This window comes from Dryas octopetala, chromosome 5 (genome assembly GCF_963921425.1).
Source record: "Dryas octopetala chromosome 5, drDryOcto1.1, whole genome shotgun sequence".
Taxonomy (NCBI): domain Eukaryota; kingdom Viridiplantae; phylum Streptophyta; class Magnoliopsida; order Rosales; family Rosaceae; genus Dryas; species Dryas octopetala.
Window position 1 is genome coordinate 11,601,826 of NC_141370.1, and position 14,569 is coordinate 11,616,394.

The 14,569-nt window shown below is 40.4% G+C and overlaps 2 protein-coding genes across 3 annotated transcripts; one reads left to right on the top strand and one right to left on the bottom strand.

Moving 5' to 3' along the window:
- Positions 1–60: 60 nt before the first annotated feature.
- DG1 (Tetratricopeptide repeat (TPR)-like superfamily protein) lies at positions 61–6,218 on the bottom strand. Of its 2 annotated transcripts, XM_086245432.1 has the most exons (9): positions 5,588–6,218; positions 5,298–5,489; positions 4,568–4,649; positions 4,281–4,472; positions 4,073–4,186; positions 2,948–3,041; positions 2,708–2,865; positions 1,259–1,696; positions 65–1,042 (listed from the first exon to the last, which is right to left on the bottom strand). In XM_086245432.1, exons 1-9 carry the CDS (start codon positions 6,172–6,174, stop codon positions 278–280), a joined length of 2,622 nt encoding a protein of 873 aa, XP_086101558.1. In that variant the 5' UTR covers positions 6,175–6,218; the 3' UTR covers positions 65–277. The 2 variants fall into 2 exon arrangements, with proteins under 2 accessions (XP_086101559.1, XP_086101558.1); XM_086245433.1 differs by lacking the exon at positions 4,073–4,186 and having other exon boundaries at positions 61–1,042.
- Positions 6,219–9,788: 3,570 nt separating this feature from the next.
- Positions 9,789–11,121, top strand: LOC147284299 (uncharacterized). Its single transcript, XM_086245434.1, has one exon. The coding sequence runs from the start codon at positions 9,970–9,972 to the stop codon at positions 11,047–11,049; it is 1,080 nt and encodes a 359-aa protein (XP_086101560.1). The 5' UTR covers positions 9,789–9,969; the 3' UTR covers positions 11,050–11,121.
- Positions 11,122–14,569: the final 3,448 nt, after the last annotated feature.

Here is a 14,569-nt window from a genome sequence, read left to right on the forward strand (position 1 = left end):
CTCTCTCTCTCTCTCTCCCCATAAGAATTTCGCATTACACAAATAATATACAAGAAAAGTTTCTCAAAGACAAAGCATAAAGTTTTGGACTTGCTTTTTTTTTTTTTTTTTGTGTGTGGACATAACTGAGTATGCAGCTTTACATAGAGAGTTGATAGGAGGCATCGGCAAAGGAGATGCCTTAGAACCCTCGTAAATACTTGTCCTATATATACACATTGACAAAAGAAATATGCTGAATCGAAATGCGGACTATTTTAACACTCCTAAATTTAACTTACTTCTGGCCAAGTTGAAGGGGGAAGAGTATCCCATCCTTTTTCCTTCTTTCCTTCCATTCTTTCAGTATTTCATATCCTGAGGGCAAATCAGAGTCATGAGAATCATCAACTACATTTATCAGTGTTTCAATTTCCTCATCAATTTCTGGGTTTTCTCCATCTTCATCACAATTATAATCCAATGATCTGGAAACTGTCTCTGTAACAGCAGCAGCATCTCTTCTGATGCTAGTGTGATTAACAGAAAACACATCTAAAGGAACATCAGTATTGTTATCAAGAGGATCCATGCCAGGCTTGGGGCTACAATCAATTAATTTTAAAGAATCATTTGGCATAATTGGTCCTTCATTGCCATCAAATCCCTCATTATTACCATCCAAGGATGATGTGTCTGCGGCTCCACTGCCAAAAGCAACAGAACTTGACAAGTCTCTTGATTTGTAAGATAGACATAGACAATGCAACGATCTTGATAAGTTTAAGACCGTGGCTTCCGACACTACATCACAATTATGTAGAGCATCCAATAGTTTCTCTAAACCATCCTGACTGATCCTGTCTCCATTTTTCTCAAAATGGTCTGTCCATTGCCTTTCGCTGACTTGAAATGGAGCATAAGCCATTGTGCTGAGCAGGGTTACGGCTCTCTTATAGTCATGTCGAGCTGTAGCTTGAAATAACATTTCAATAAAGATCAACGAGTGGGGAATTTCCCCAGCTTCCAAAGTTGTGTCAAATGCATGCTCCAATAGATAACACTGCATGAAAACCAAATATGGAGCTAAGTTCCCATGACTGAGCTCATCCAGTAACTTATAAAAAATAGGACCACTTGGCCACATAACTGATAATAGGAAAAAACAAAACAAAGCAAAAAAGAAACAAAACTTTTGGCTATAATAGAACACACATGTAGTTGACAGATTTTGCGGAGAACAAACAAAAGATCTAAAACATTTTCCTACATAGTTTACCTTCCCAGCTCTGGATGCTTCCACAAGCAGCCATGCATGTTTACTTTGATCTATTTGATATCCAGAGAGAGCCATCTCCTTGTACACATATTCAAAGTATTCCCATTGCAGAGCACTGGCAGATGCCTGGAGAATTGAGGTATATGTGTACTCATCAGGGACAAGGGAAGTACCACCACCTTCCAGCGAAGGGTCAGAATCAGATTCAGCTGTCTTGATTTCTTCAAACAATTCTTTAGCTTTGGAAAACATATCGCTTCGACCAAAGACTTTCAGCATTGCATTTATGGTCCCTATGTTAGGGGCACAATAGTTTTTCATGTGATCAAATATAGATATGCAATCATCAATATGTCCACCCTCCATGGAAGACAATATCATGCCTGTGAAGGTGACCTCCAAAGGTTTAGTATTAGATATGTTTTTCATCTTCTCAACCTGCAGGCATATTTAAAAGAAAAATAAAATTTCAAGGTCCACAATAAATATTAATTACAAAGCAGCTACAGAGTCACAACCTAACAAAAGAAACTATTTGACCTAAGAAATGGAATGTCAAAAGCCCAACTTGTTGACAACTATCACAACATGTTATATCCATCATTATCCAGGTCTAACATAAGAGACAAGCAAAACACAAGAAACACAAATACTGAATTCTCTTTTGCTCAACCATAAATTCATACTTTTACAATAACCTTTAAATCATAAAAATTATCCAAATGACTTTTTTTCCATGCCGATATATAATTCAATACAATTTCACTACCTCACTCCACATAAATAAAACTTGTTAAGGTAGAAATGGCATATTTCTAATCAAGTCTTGAACCTCTTCTTGTAACTCACAAAATGATCACTATTATAAAAATTAAAAATGCACCCTTTAACCTAATTTCAAAGAAAATTGAAAGGAAGAAATTTGTTACGAGGACGAGTCCACTTTAAAAAGAAAACAATTATTCAAATTAGGTACACAGGATCATATAAATAGATCAGCCATGAAAACTAGCATATAAATGAATTGGCCAAGCTTCAATTCTTGATGCTCTGGAAAATGTTGATAGTTGAATACTAATATGTATGGTGAAAAAAAAAAAAAAAAACAGAATACTAATATGTTTGACTTGTACCACAAAAAAGCTCCTATTTTGCAATAAACCAATTGTACACAAAAGACCCAGCAAATTAGCTCATCCCTTTTTCCCACATCATTCAAAGAAAGAAATAGAAACCCTGCAAACTTAACTGATAAAAATTGATAAAAACAGGAAGAAAAAAATGGCAGGAATTGATAAAAGGAAGTGCCACCAAAGACTCTTTGCAGATTGAATCAGATGAAGAATCATATCCATAAATATCACACATGGTTTGAAACTTTGAATACACCATGCTTAAATAACTAAATCAGTGACAATAGATCCAAACTCCACAGACAAAGAATCTTACCACTTCCAGAGCATCCTGCCACCTACCATTGTTACAAAGGCAGCAAGCTAACTCATAATATACACTGCTTGTTCCAACCACTCCCCTTTGTTCCATATCCCTGACTGCTTCCACAGCTTCATTGACTTTTCCTTCACACCAAAAAGCTTTGACAACAACTGGAAAACAACACACTATATGTATGAGGGACCAGAAATGATACATCCATCTCAATACCAGATGAGCTACAAAAAGAATTGCCTTTGTAGGTAAGAGCTTTTGGAGCTTCACCACATTTTCTCATTTTTCTAAAGATCTCGTGCACAAGGTCATACTTTCCAGATTGCAGCATTACCTGACAACAAGCAAAACCTGTAAGACTTGAATACATATATAATTTGAGGACAAATAACATTTTGCATGTGAAACTTCTCTCATGCGGGAAAAGATAAATGTGTATCACGGGTTTGGGTAGCACTAATAGGAGTGAACATATGGAAATTCATCTTGAGATGATTTGGTTATGTGCATCAGAGACCTAGCAGTGGTAGAAAGTATATGATAATTAGGTCCAAGTGGCAGAGGAGAGTTCACATTTTTGAGGAACCTAAGTTGTTCGAAGGCTCATATAGCTGACCCCAATTATTTTTGGGATAAAGCACTAGTTGAGGATCCCAAGCACTTCAGAATTGTAACATATAATTCCATAGAACAACAGCATCTTAATATTTTAAGTTAAAACAACACATCAACTATATAGTTCTTTAATAATTACTTCTTTCAAACTACACCCTCTATAACGCATTTAGGTTGCATTGGATGTTGAATTTAAAATGATGGATTTGGATTTAACTACTTGGTATAAATTGGGAGTTTTGACTTTTGATACTTGTTGCTATGAATTGAGGAGAAAAGTCAATATATAAATGATTTAGAAGGATTTGAAATAAAACTTTTTTTTGTTTTTGAGTATTTGGAATCCCTCATTCTCAAGTAACCAAATTTATATGTGCATTTTATTGACATAAACAATTAATATTTGTAAAGTCCAATTAAGAAATTTACATTCAAAATTCAATCCAAATCTCTCATTTCAAATTCATATATCCAAATGCAACCTTAAAGTATTATATTTCATAGGCCACCATGTCAAATCCAAATTGTTTCTGTAGATTGCATTGCTAGCAGCAGAACTGATAGATAATACAAAAATCTTAAATACAACACTGAAGTTTTGATGTAAAACATACTCTCATGTTATGTAAAACATACTCTCATGTTTCAGCCTCTGAATCATATTATATTTCTATATTCATTTAGGTCATAACAAGAAAGACATATGTTTGAACTATTATGTGTTGATAAATGTCATAATCCAGTTACTACCTCCATAGAAAGTCCAAATGTTGCTCCATTAGGTTTCAGACCACTCTTTCTCAACTGGTTAAACACCCAAGATACACTCTTCCATTGATGGCATTTAACACAAGCATTCAATATCTGGCAACCAATTTGGAAGAGAGAATCACATCAATATATAGATTAAAGTATATCAAGGAATGACAAGTGAAAAACAGAGAAAATGCTCTCTTACAGCATTATAGACCACCACATCGGGCTCAAGGACAGGGTCCCAGTTCTTCTGGAACATATTTTTATTTCTTTTGAAAGGATTCTGCCTCATGCATTCAATAATTTTCAGCAATTCCTTCAGAAGACCAGCTTGACCAAGAGTAACAGCAATGCTACGATAGGCAGCAATATCAGGATATATATGCCAATCTCCCTGAATGACTTAAATGTGAGAAACCATCCAATAAAGCTATATAAAATATCAAGGCGGATTTGAAAATATAAAGTTACAAAAGAACAAGACATCACATGCATCAGATTGAAAATGCCAAGAGCTTCCTGGGGCATCCGTGCCTTCCCAAGAATTGCCAAGAGTTTCGTGTATACAAACCTACAGGATGCATCAATTTTCCAACAAGATTAAAAAGTGTAGTTTAACACAACTCAGTAAAATTAGCACCAACTCGTCCTGCATCAATGTGTACATTTGACATAAATAAATAAATTGCACAACGGATCATGGAAGCCTTCATTGGTATATTTCAGAGGCCAATACTTGCTGTATATATCAAAAGAACTACCGTATTGCATCTCAGCCTATTCAGTACATGATTTCAAAATCATCAGAGTTCTACCAAACCATGAACAACCTACTTAAGTGTACTTCAATCCTATACCCAAAACCTAGATTGAGTTTCTTCCCAAGAATGAGTTGATTGACAGGTTAAATCCCACTGCCAGACCTTATTTTGTTGGAATTTTGTTTTCAATATAGGTCTGGCCCAAGAAAAATCCTTGCTTTCACATCAAAGAAATATAAAAAAAGATAGAAATCATCAACGAATATTTTGGCATATTATATGGGATCATCGGCATGTATGATAATCAAGCTTCTTTCAATTATTGGATTTCTGAAATTACAAGACCATTTGGTAGTCCAATTTTGATCAGATTTGCCAAACTCATGAATGCAAATAATTAACAGTGGTTGAAGAAACATATATGAGCATAACCACGGTTTTCCACCAAATAAAATTACCTGCTTTTGCAATGTTTATTGCCCTTATCATTGTATACCCATTCCACAACAGACAATGCCTGTTTCCAACATCCCTTAGCACCAAGCCCTCCAAGAACCTTAAGCAGCTGACCCTCAGTGAACTGCAACCCTGACTGTTTCATCATCTTCGAAAGCTTCCAGTCCCTCATTGAAAACTCTGTAGCACTAAGCCTGCATCACAAAACAAGAACTCCTAAAATTAACAAAAACCCAGATAAAACAGCCTTCTAAAACCACTACCAAATCACCACCAAAATCCCAATACAAACCTATCAACAAGAAACTGAATCACCTCGCCCTCGCTACGTCTCCGCTTAGCCGGGTCCCAGACCCTATTTTCACCATCCAACCACCCTGGTTTGAGCTCAATATCATCATCCAAGACCCATTTCAACTCCTCGAGCTTTCGGGCCTCGAACATTTCCCTCAATGCGCTCAACTCCTCCTTCTTCAGCTTCTCTCCGTGGTACTCCGCACTAGTACTGGCCAGCTTTCGGAACCCAATTCTCTCAAGCCCCTCCCAAGGCCTCCCAACCATGAAATCACCACCACCACCACTACCACCACCAGTCTTTGCCTTGACAGCTTTGGTGAAGTCCCTGTACTCGCGCTTGAGAGTCCGGAACTGGGTTTCTTCAGCAAGTGTTTGTTTTTGGGACTGAGACAGAGGTGGGTCTTCCTCTGCGAGGCGGTTGAGTTTGCGGCTGTGTTTTTGGATTTGCTTCTTGCGGAGGGTGTGGACAATCTTGGGAGTTGGGTACACGCCCTTGTCCATGAGCTTGCGCTTGATTTTATCAGTGTCTGGTTCGAAATGGGGACGCGGGACTTGAGGGACGGCTCCTTGCAGAGCTTCCATAGCTGAAGCTGACAAGCTGCGAGTGTGAAGAAAAATTGTGGGGGGGGGGGGGAATTTTTAGCGCTAAAAAGGCTAAGATTTATGGGGTTCGGATAGGCCTGGAGGTTTCTGTTTCTTTTTTTTTTTGCCAATCGACCACCTTAATTCTTTTTCTTTTTCTTTTTAATTGGGGCCGTCAGATTCACCAGTCAAAAAACTCTGCAGCACGGATGCATGGTCACAAAATTAAACAGGGGTAAATAGTTCCTAAACTTTATCTCCATTCCCACTCTCGTTCTTAAATTCATCTTTTAAATTCTACAATTCTAAAATATATATGTGTCTGACCTTAGTCCTAAGATGATATACTCTTGTCGCTCTTTAGTCCTTATCGTTAATTTTTCATTTAATGTTTGAAAAGTTTACTAACCTACCACGCATGTACATAAGCTACTTTTAGTTGGGCAATTTTTTGACTATACACTAATGTTTGAGAGCAACAAAGACATTATAGTGGGGACAATTTTATGACATTTTCGACTGGGCTATCTCAACGTCTGTGATTCTTTAATATACTTATTTTTACTTATAATAAGTATTTCGAAGGTTACGAATCCTTGAATGCTACCTCCACATACAAAAACTTAAAAACTAATATGAATTAGGGGTGAGAATGGGTCGGTTTTACCGGCCAACCGACCCATTATCGGTCAGCTGATAATTCTACAACCGACCTACTACATCGGGCCGATAATACCAACCGACTCATCAAAGTTGGTTCGGATGTTGGTTTTGAAATTGATCAAATATTAGTCTAATAATTTCAACCGATCCATTTATATCGGCCTTATCGAAAACCGACTCGCAACCAACCTATAATAGGTGGGTCGGTTGTTGGTTGTCAAAATTACATTATCGGCCTTGTTGGATCGGGTCAGTTGTTTGGCCGATATGCAACCGACCTGACCCATCCACACCCCTAATATGAATATATTTTCTCTTTTGCTCACACCCTTAAATGTATATTTTAGGAGTTGTTTGTATAGTTAACCCTTTTTTTCATTCTTTTTTATTCCAACACCTTCATAACCAAGATACAATAAAATCATGTTTTCCTTTAATTAAGTTTTTATTAAAAAAACAAATAAAATAAGAGAGAGAGAGAGAGAGAGAGAGAGAGAGAGAGAGAGAGAGAGAGAGAGAGAGAGGGAAATGTGTTGGAAAAAAGAAACATATCAATTATCTATGTCTTTTTTTTTTTTTTTGGTAGAATGGAGGACTAAAGCCCAAAAAGAGAACAAAACTACAAAGTCAGAGAGCTCGACCAATCATTGTTCAAAATAGAAATAACAAAGAAGGAGGGACAATTATCTATGTTTGAAACTTCAAATAAAATGAAAACTTCTTCTTCTTTTTTGGCCAGGAAATAAAATGAAAACTTCAATTCCTCTTATTGATGCACATCTACAATGTTAGTCTTGGGATTGCAAGCTAAGCCATATTTATGGGGAATGCAATATTGTTGCTGATATCCTTGCTGGTTTGGGGCATAGCATAGATTTGGGTTTGGCTATGTTTGAGAGGACTCCTGTGTTTGCTTTTGTTTGCAGATTATGTTGGCCTTACAAGAGGCCGGTTTGTTTTTCTTTTAGGACTGAGGCCCCAAAAGAAAAATGTTAAGTCTCCAAATTTCATTCGTTAATGTAGGCAGATGTTTGGGAGGAAGCCGTGGCAGAGACAAGATTTTAGGGTTGAAGGCTGAAACACATCAGTAAGAATTCTGAAATTCATTTTAGTTCTCACCAATATCTGAAAATGTCTCCCAAATATTCTCAATAGTTTCTAAAAGTTATTATTATTTAAAAAAATAATAATAATTTTAGTAATAAAATAAATAGTATGAAATTTCAAATTGTGTACATTATACATATATTAATTTATCATATAAGTAGCATGAATGACATGCCACATTCTTTGAGTGACACTACACCATGAAAACATATTCATACGTATTTTTGTATTCTTCTAAACATCTACGATATGAGTTTATTTACTATAAGCATGTGAAAAAATAATTGTTGGAATATTGTTTTCGACATTTTTTGTACTACCTAGTTCTTAAATATCAATTTTTGTTGTAAATATATTGTTATATGTGGCTATCCCTGTAATTAGTTGTAGGGGCATACTAGTAAATATACAAAACCTAGTAAACCCTACTTCTATATAAGGATATTTATAACATGAATAAGATGAACTGATCATATTCTCTCTGCCTCCTCTCTTCCACAAACCCTAGATTTTCACATACTTTTACAACACGTTATCAGCACGAAAAGCTCTTTGGATTGTGGATCGCCAAACAAAAGAGGATCATCATTCAATCCGTTCTTCAATCAATCAAGCACGAAAAGCTCTTTGGATTGTGGATTGTGGATCGATAAACGAAAGAGGATCATCCTTCAATTTGTTCTTCAACCAAGTAGGTTTTATAAAATAATTTTATGTTCATGGTTATTTAACCTTGATTGATTGAAAAATCCTCATGAAGCATGAACCCTAGATTTATGTGATTGATTTATGTGGGTTTATATATTTTATACATGCTTTCTTGGATTGAATGATTAAAATAAAAAGAGGAAGAATTTTTGGGTGATCGGGAAACCACCCCGAGCAGCAGCCCCGCGCTTCCAACTCCCGCTGCCTGCAGCAGCCCGCAGCAGCCTTGCTGCCTGCAGCAGCCCGCAGCAGCCTTGCTGCCCTCGCTGCCTGCAGCAGTCCCTCGCGCGCGTAGCACACCACCTCCTGTGCTGCCAGCAGCCAGCCAGCAGCCCCTCGCTGCCCACTAGGCAGCCCACGCAGGCGCAGCCTCGCTGCCATCGCAGTAGCCTCGCGCAGCAGGCCCTCTATCGCGCAGCCAGCCTTGCTGCTGCCTTGCAGCCCAGCAGGCCTTGTAGCCTTGCAGCAGCCCAGCAGGCCAGCAGCCTTGCTGCCCACCAGGCCTACGGCCCAACTGGCCAGCAGCCCAGGCCCGCCACGCCACTGCCACGCAGGCAGCCACCACTGCCACGCAGGCAGCCACCTTGCTGCCACGCAGGCAGCCACCTTGCTGCCACGCAGGCAGCCACCTTGCTGCCACCTTGCTGCCACGCAGGCAGCCACCTAGCTGCCACGCAGGCAGCCACCTAGCTGCCACGCAGGCAGCCACCTAGCTGCCACGCAGGCAGCCACCTAGCTGCCACGCAGGCAGCCACGTCGCTGCCACATCAGCGCCATGCAGGCGCCACGTCAGCGCCACGTCGCTGCCACTCCCACGTTGACACATGGCGAGTCTCCTGAAACTTTGTAAAAAGGAGATGTTAATTCTTGTCATGCCTGGGGTTTGAACCCAGGACCTCTTGGGTACCAAGAGTGCACCTTAACCACTGTGCTGCTGATAGTTTATTGTTAGTATGCAAACCGTTTAATATATATATCCTAAATGCCAGAAACTTTTATTCAAATAATTTTGTGATATTTTTCTGTTCTACTTGGGTATATGAATATTTTACTTGTTTAAATTTTTGCACTAGAATATATGTGTAGAAATTGCAGGTAATTAATGAACCAGTAGTTCATACATAAATATTGAACTTGTAGTTTCAATAATGCCGTATAAGGAACCTGAAGTTTCCTTCATAAATTCACCATACATGATAAAACCAGTAGATTTTACATGTCTATACCATGTTATAGAACTTGAAGTTCTTATTTATTGTTTATGGATATTATTGCCCGAAGCACTAATTATGATTATTTGTTCCTTTCAACCAAAGAATGTCAAATCTCAACAAGCTTGATTTCGTCGCTTTGGAAGTTTCCGGAAGAAACTATCTAAAGTGGACTCAAGATGTTAAGCTTCATTTGACTGCCAAGAAAATGAGGTCGACAATCAATGCAGACAATGTTGTTGCAGAGTCCCTTAAGGCAAGTGCCATGATCTTCATTAGGAAGCATATGGAAGAAGCACTCCAAGTTGAGTACCTCGCTGAAGAGGATCCACGAGCTCTTTGGGTTGCTCTGGAAGAGCGGTTTAACCATCAGAAAACCATTTTCTTGCCTGAAGCAAGACATGACTGGCAGAACATCCGTTTCCAGGATTTCAAATCCGTGAATGAGTATAATTCGGAAATCTGCCGGATCCGGTCACTCCTCAAATTTTGTGGGGAGGAGCTCACCGAAGCTGACCTATTGGAGAAGACTTTCTCCACCTTCTCTGCCTCCTGTTTGGTCCTGCAGCAACAATACAGGGAGAGGAATTTTACCAAGTTCTCGGCATTGATCACTACTCTGTTGCTCGCTGAAAAGAACAACAACTTATTAATGAGAAATGATCAAGCCCGACCTGTCGGTACTAAAGCAGCACCATTGCCTGAAGCAAATGCTGTTGCTCATCGCAATTCAAACCGCGATAGAGGATACCGAGGTCATGGAAAGGGCACAAAGTCTGACCGCCCGAGAAATGGAAGGAAAGGTTCTCAGAGGAATGGCCCGTATGATCGAGGCCAACGCGGTCATGGCCCACGAAACCCGAATTCTAGTGGCCAAGGCCCACGTGGTAAGAACCGCGGTCCCTCGGCCCCAAGAACTCGAAATGAGAGGAACACTGGTCCGGCCCGTCGCCACCAGAATCAGAACCAAAATCAGAATCAGAATCAGAATCAGAATAATCTATGTTACCGATGTGGAGGAACTGATCACTGGTCTCGCACCTGCCGTGCATCAGCGCAAGCTGTAAATGAGTATCACGCCAGTCGCGGAACTCGAGAGACCAATCTCGTTGAGGGATCATTTCCTATGGATACCACCTTAGAGGTCACTGATTTCCAGGCTGCTACTGGACACTTCGAGGATTAGAAACTCGATGACATGGATATGATCGGCGCTTGTGCCGTATTTATTTTCTGAATAATGTTTTTTTTATTTGGATTATTTTGGTGATTTATGACTTGGATTATTTATTTTTGGAAAATTTGGTCATGCTCGAATATTATTTAATTCACGTAAGTTATTTTCATACATGTGATCCATTGAATTAAATTTATGAATAGGCATGTTTTGTGGGGAAGTTTGTTGTCTGGCTGACAGTGCTACTACGCACACCATACTCCAAGATCGGAAGTATTTTTCAAACTTATTGCCTACTCATACCTCTGTGACAACCATATCAGGCCAATACAACCTGATAGAGGGCCATGGCAAAGCCCATTTTATGTTGTCCAATGGTACCGAATTTACCATTAATGAGGCCTTATATTCTCCATGTTTCAGAAGAACATTGTTGAGTTTTAAGGATATTCGAGCCAACGGTTATCACGTTGAAACCACTGAGGAAAATGGAGTGGAATATCTTTGCATAACCTCCAATTTGTATGGCCAGAAGCGTACATTGGAGAAATTGAAATGCCTATCGAGCGGTCTCTATATGACCACCATTAGATCGATTGAGGCAAATCACATAGTTAACCAGAAGTTAACCAATTTGAGCAGTTTCTTGCTATGGCATGACCGGTTGGGACACCCAGGTCAAAGTATGATGCGCCGTATCCTCAATTCATCACACGGGCATCCCCTTACTAATAAGGATCTTGTGTTTAGTGACACACTATGCCAAGCCTGCTCGCTCGGAAAGTTGAATACTAGACCATCATATGCAAAGACTAGTAAAGACTCCGCCCTTTTCCTGCAAAGGATACAAGGGGATATTTGTGGACCTATCCAACCACCATGCGGACCATTTAAATATTTCATGGTTTTGGTTGATGCATCGACAAGGTGGTCACATGTTACACTATTGTCCACAAGAAATGCTGCCTTTGCTAAACTCCTCGCCCAGATCATTAAATTGAGGGCTCACCACCCGGATTATCCCATAAAGTCCATAAGACTTGATAATGCCGGAGAGTTTACATCGAAAACTTTCGATGATTATTGCATGTCCCTTGGGATTGATGTTGAACATCCAGTTCCCCATGTTCACACCCAGAATGGTCTCGCAGAAGCGTTCATTAAAAGATTACAAATGATCGCACGAACCTTGGTTATGCGCACCAAGCTTCCAATTTCTGCGTGGGGTTATGCGATCTTGCATGCAGCCATGTTGGTCCGGTTGAGGCCCACTGCTACCCAACCTTACTCTGCGTTACAGCTGGTGACTGGGTACGAACCTGACGTTTCGTACTTACGCATATTTGGGTGTGCAGTTTATGTGCCAGTTGCGCCGCCACAACGTACCAAAATGGGTCCTCAACGAAGGATGGGCATATATGTCGGTTATGAATCCCCATCTATTATACGCTTTTTAGAGCCCTTGACAGGCGATCTCTTTACCGCCAGATTTGCGGATTGTCACTTTGATGAGACAGTCTTCCCGCCGTTAGGGGGAGATAAGAACGTCACCGTTCCTGAAGAACGACGTGAATTGACGTGGAATGTCCCCACTATGTCTCATCTCGATCCCCGAACCGCACAATGTGATAGTGAAGTGCGGAGAATTCTAGATCTACAGAGTGTAGCTCATAATATGCCAGACGCTTTCTCTGATCTAGCTAAAGTGACGAGATCACATATACCTGCTGCAAACGTGCCTGCAAGGATATCTGTCCCCGAAGGACGTGTCGTCCCAGATGGACGAGGTACGGCCATAGCGGCTAACCAGTCTTATGTCCCTGCCCAGAAGCGAGGTAGACCACTAGGTTCGAAGGACTCTTATCCCCGGAAGAGGATAAATTTGGCACAAACGAGTCTTCCTGACATCGCAATCTCAACCGATCCATCTCACGAAATAGTTCCGGATTATGGGTCCGTCCTGGAAGAGACGGTGTTGGGGGACGCTCCAACATCTGAACCCACTCCCGAGAACAGAGAGATCTCTATAAATTATGCATGCTTAAGTGAGCTCTGGAATCGAAACGAGATTATCATCGATGATATATTTGTATTCGCGGTAGCTACCGAAATCATAACTAGCGATGACATCGAACCTCGCTCCGTTGATGAATGTCAACGTCGAGACGACTGGCCAAAATGGAAAGAAGCAATCCAGGTCGAATTAGATTCCTTGACAAAGAGAAAGGTGTTTGGGCCTGTCGTTCCTACACCTTCCCATGTTAAACCTGTAGGATTTAAATGGGTATTTGTAAGGAAGCGTAATGAGAAAAACGAGATTGTAAGATACAAGGCTCGTCTAGTGGCGCAAGGATTTTCTCAACGCCCTGGGATTGATTACGAGGAAACGTATTCTCCCGTAATGGACGTGATAACGTTCCGCTACCTTATCAGTTTGGTAGTTTCCGAAAAACTGAGTATGCAGCTTATGGATGTGGTCACTGCTTATCTCTATGGGGATCTTGATACAGAGATATATATGAAAGTTCCCGAAGGACTTAAGATACCCGATGCAAATAGTTCCAGACCACGGAACACGCTCTCCATTCGTTTGAGGCGTTCACTATATGGATTGAAACAATCCGGACGGATGTGGTATAACCGTCTAAGTGAGTATTTGATCGGGATGGGATATGTGAATAATGATCTATGCCCTTGCGTGTTTATTAAGAAAACAAGTTCTGGTTTTGCTATTGTAGCTGTTTATGTCGATGACATGAATCTAATTGGTACTCCTGAAGAGATCAAGGAAACCGCTAAACACCTGAAGTTGGAATTCGAGATGAAAGATCTTGGGAGAACGAATTTCTGTCTCGGCCTGGAGCTCGAGCACCGTGCAGATGGAATTCTAGTCCATCAATCGAATTACATCCAGAAGATGTTAAGGCGCTTTAATGAGGATAAAGCGAAGCCTTCTAGCACACCCATGATCGTCCGTAGCCTAGATCCTAAGAAGGATTCGTTTCGTCCCGCAGATGATAACGAAGAGATATTGGCACCAGAAGTCCCATATCTAAGTGCAATAGGCGCATTATTGTACTTGGCTCAATGTACTAGACCGGATATCTCATTCGCTGTGAACTTGTTAGCTAGATATAGCTCTGCGCCAACACGCCGCCACTGGAATGGCATAAAAGACATTTTTCGCTACCTTAGAGGTACGACGGATATGGGCTTATTCTATCCCTATGCATCAAGGAATGGATCGAACCCCCTCGATCCTCGGAACGATGCCCGCCTTGTTGGATATGCTGACGCAGGGTATCTATCAGACCCTCACAAGGCGCGTTCTCAAACTGGTTACGTCTTTACCATTGGGAATACAGCAATATCTTGGAGGTCAACGAAACAGACCCTTGTTGCTACTTCTTCGAATCATGCTGAGATTATAGCCCTTTACGAAGCAGTTCGTGAATGTATATGGCTGAGAGCAGTTTCCAAACATATTCGAAGTACGTGTGGGCTGAATTCCACCACTGATGAACCAACG

What these genes read in the sequence shown, in the direction of transcription:
- DG1 (XM_086245432.1), bottom strand. Translation starts at nt 6,174, where the DNA reads ATGGAAGCTCTGCAAGGAGCCGTCCCTCAAGTCCCGCGTCCCCATTTC. An exon ending in GCATTTTCAATCTGATGCAT is followed by an intron (nt 4,473 to 4,567) that starts GTGATGTCTTGT and finishes TAAGTCATTCAG; the next exon opens with GGAGATTGGCATATATATCC. An exon ending in GGCAGGATGCTCTGGAAGTG is followed by an intron (nt 1,697 to 2,707) that starts GTAAGATTCTTT and finishes ATATGCCTGCAG; the next exon opens with GTTGAGAAGATGAAAAACAT.
- LOC147284299 (XM_086245434.1), top strand. Translation starts at nt 9,970, where the DNA reads ATGTCAAATCTCAACAAGCTTGATTTCGTCGCTTTGGAAGTTTCCGGA.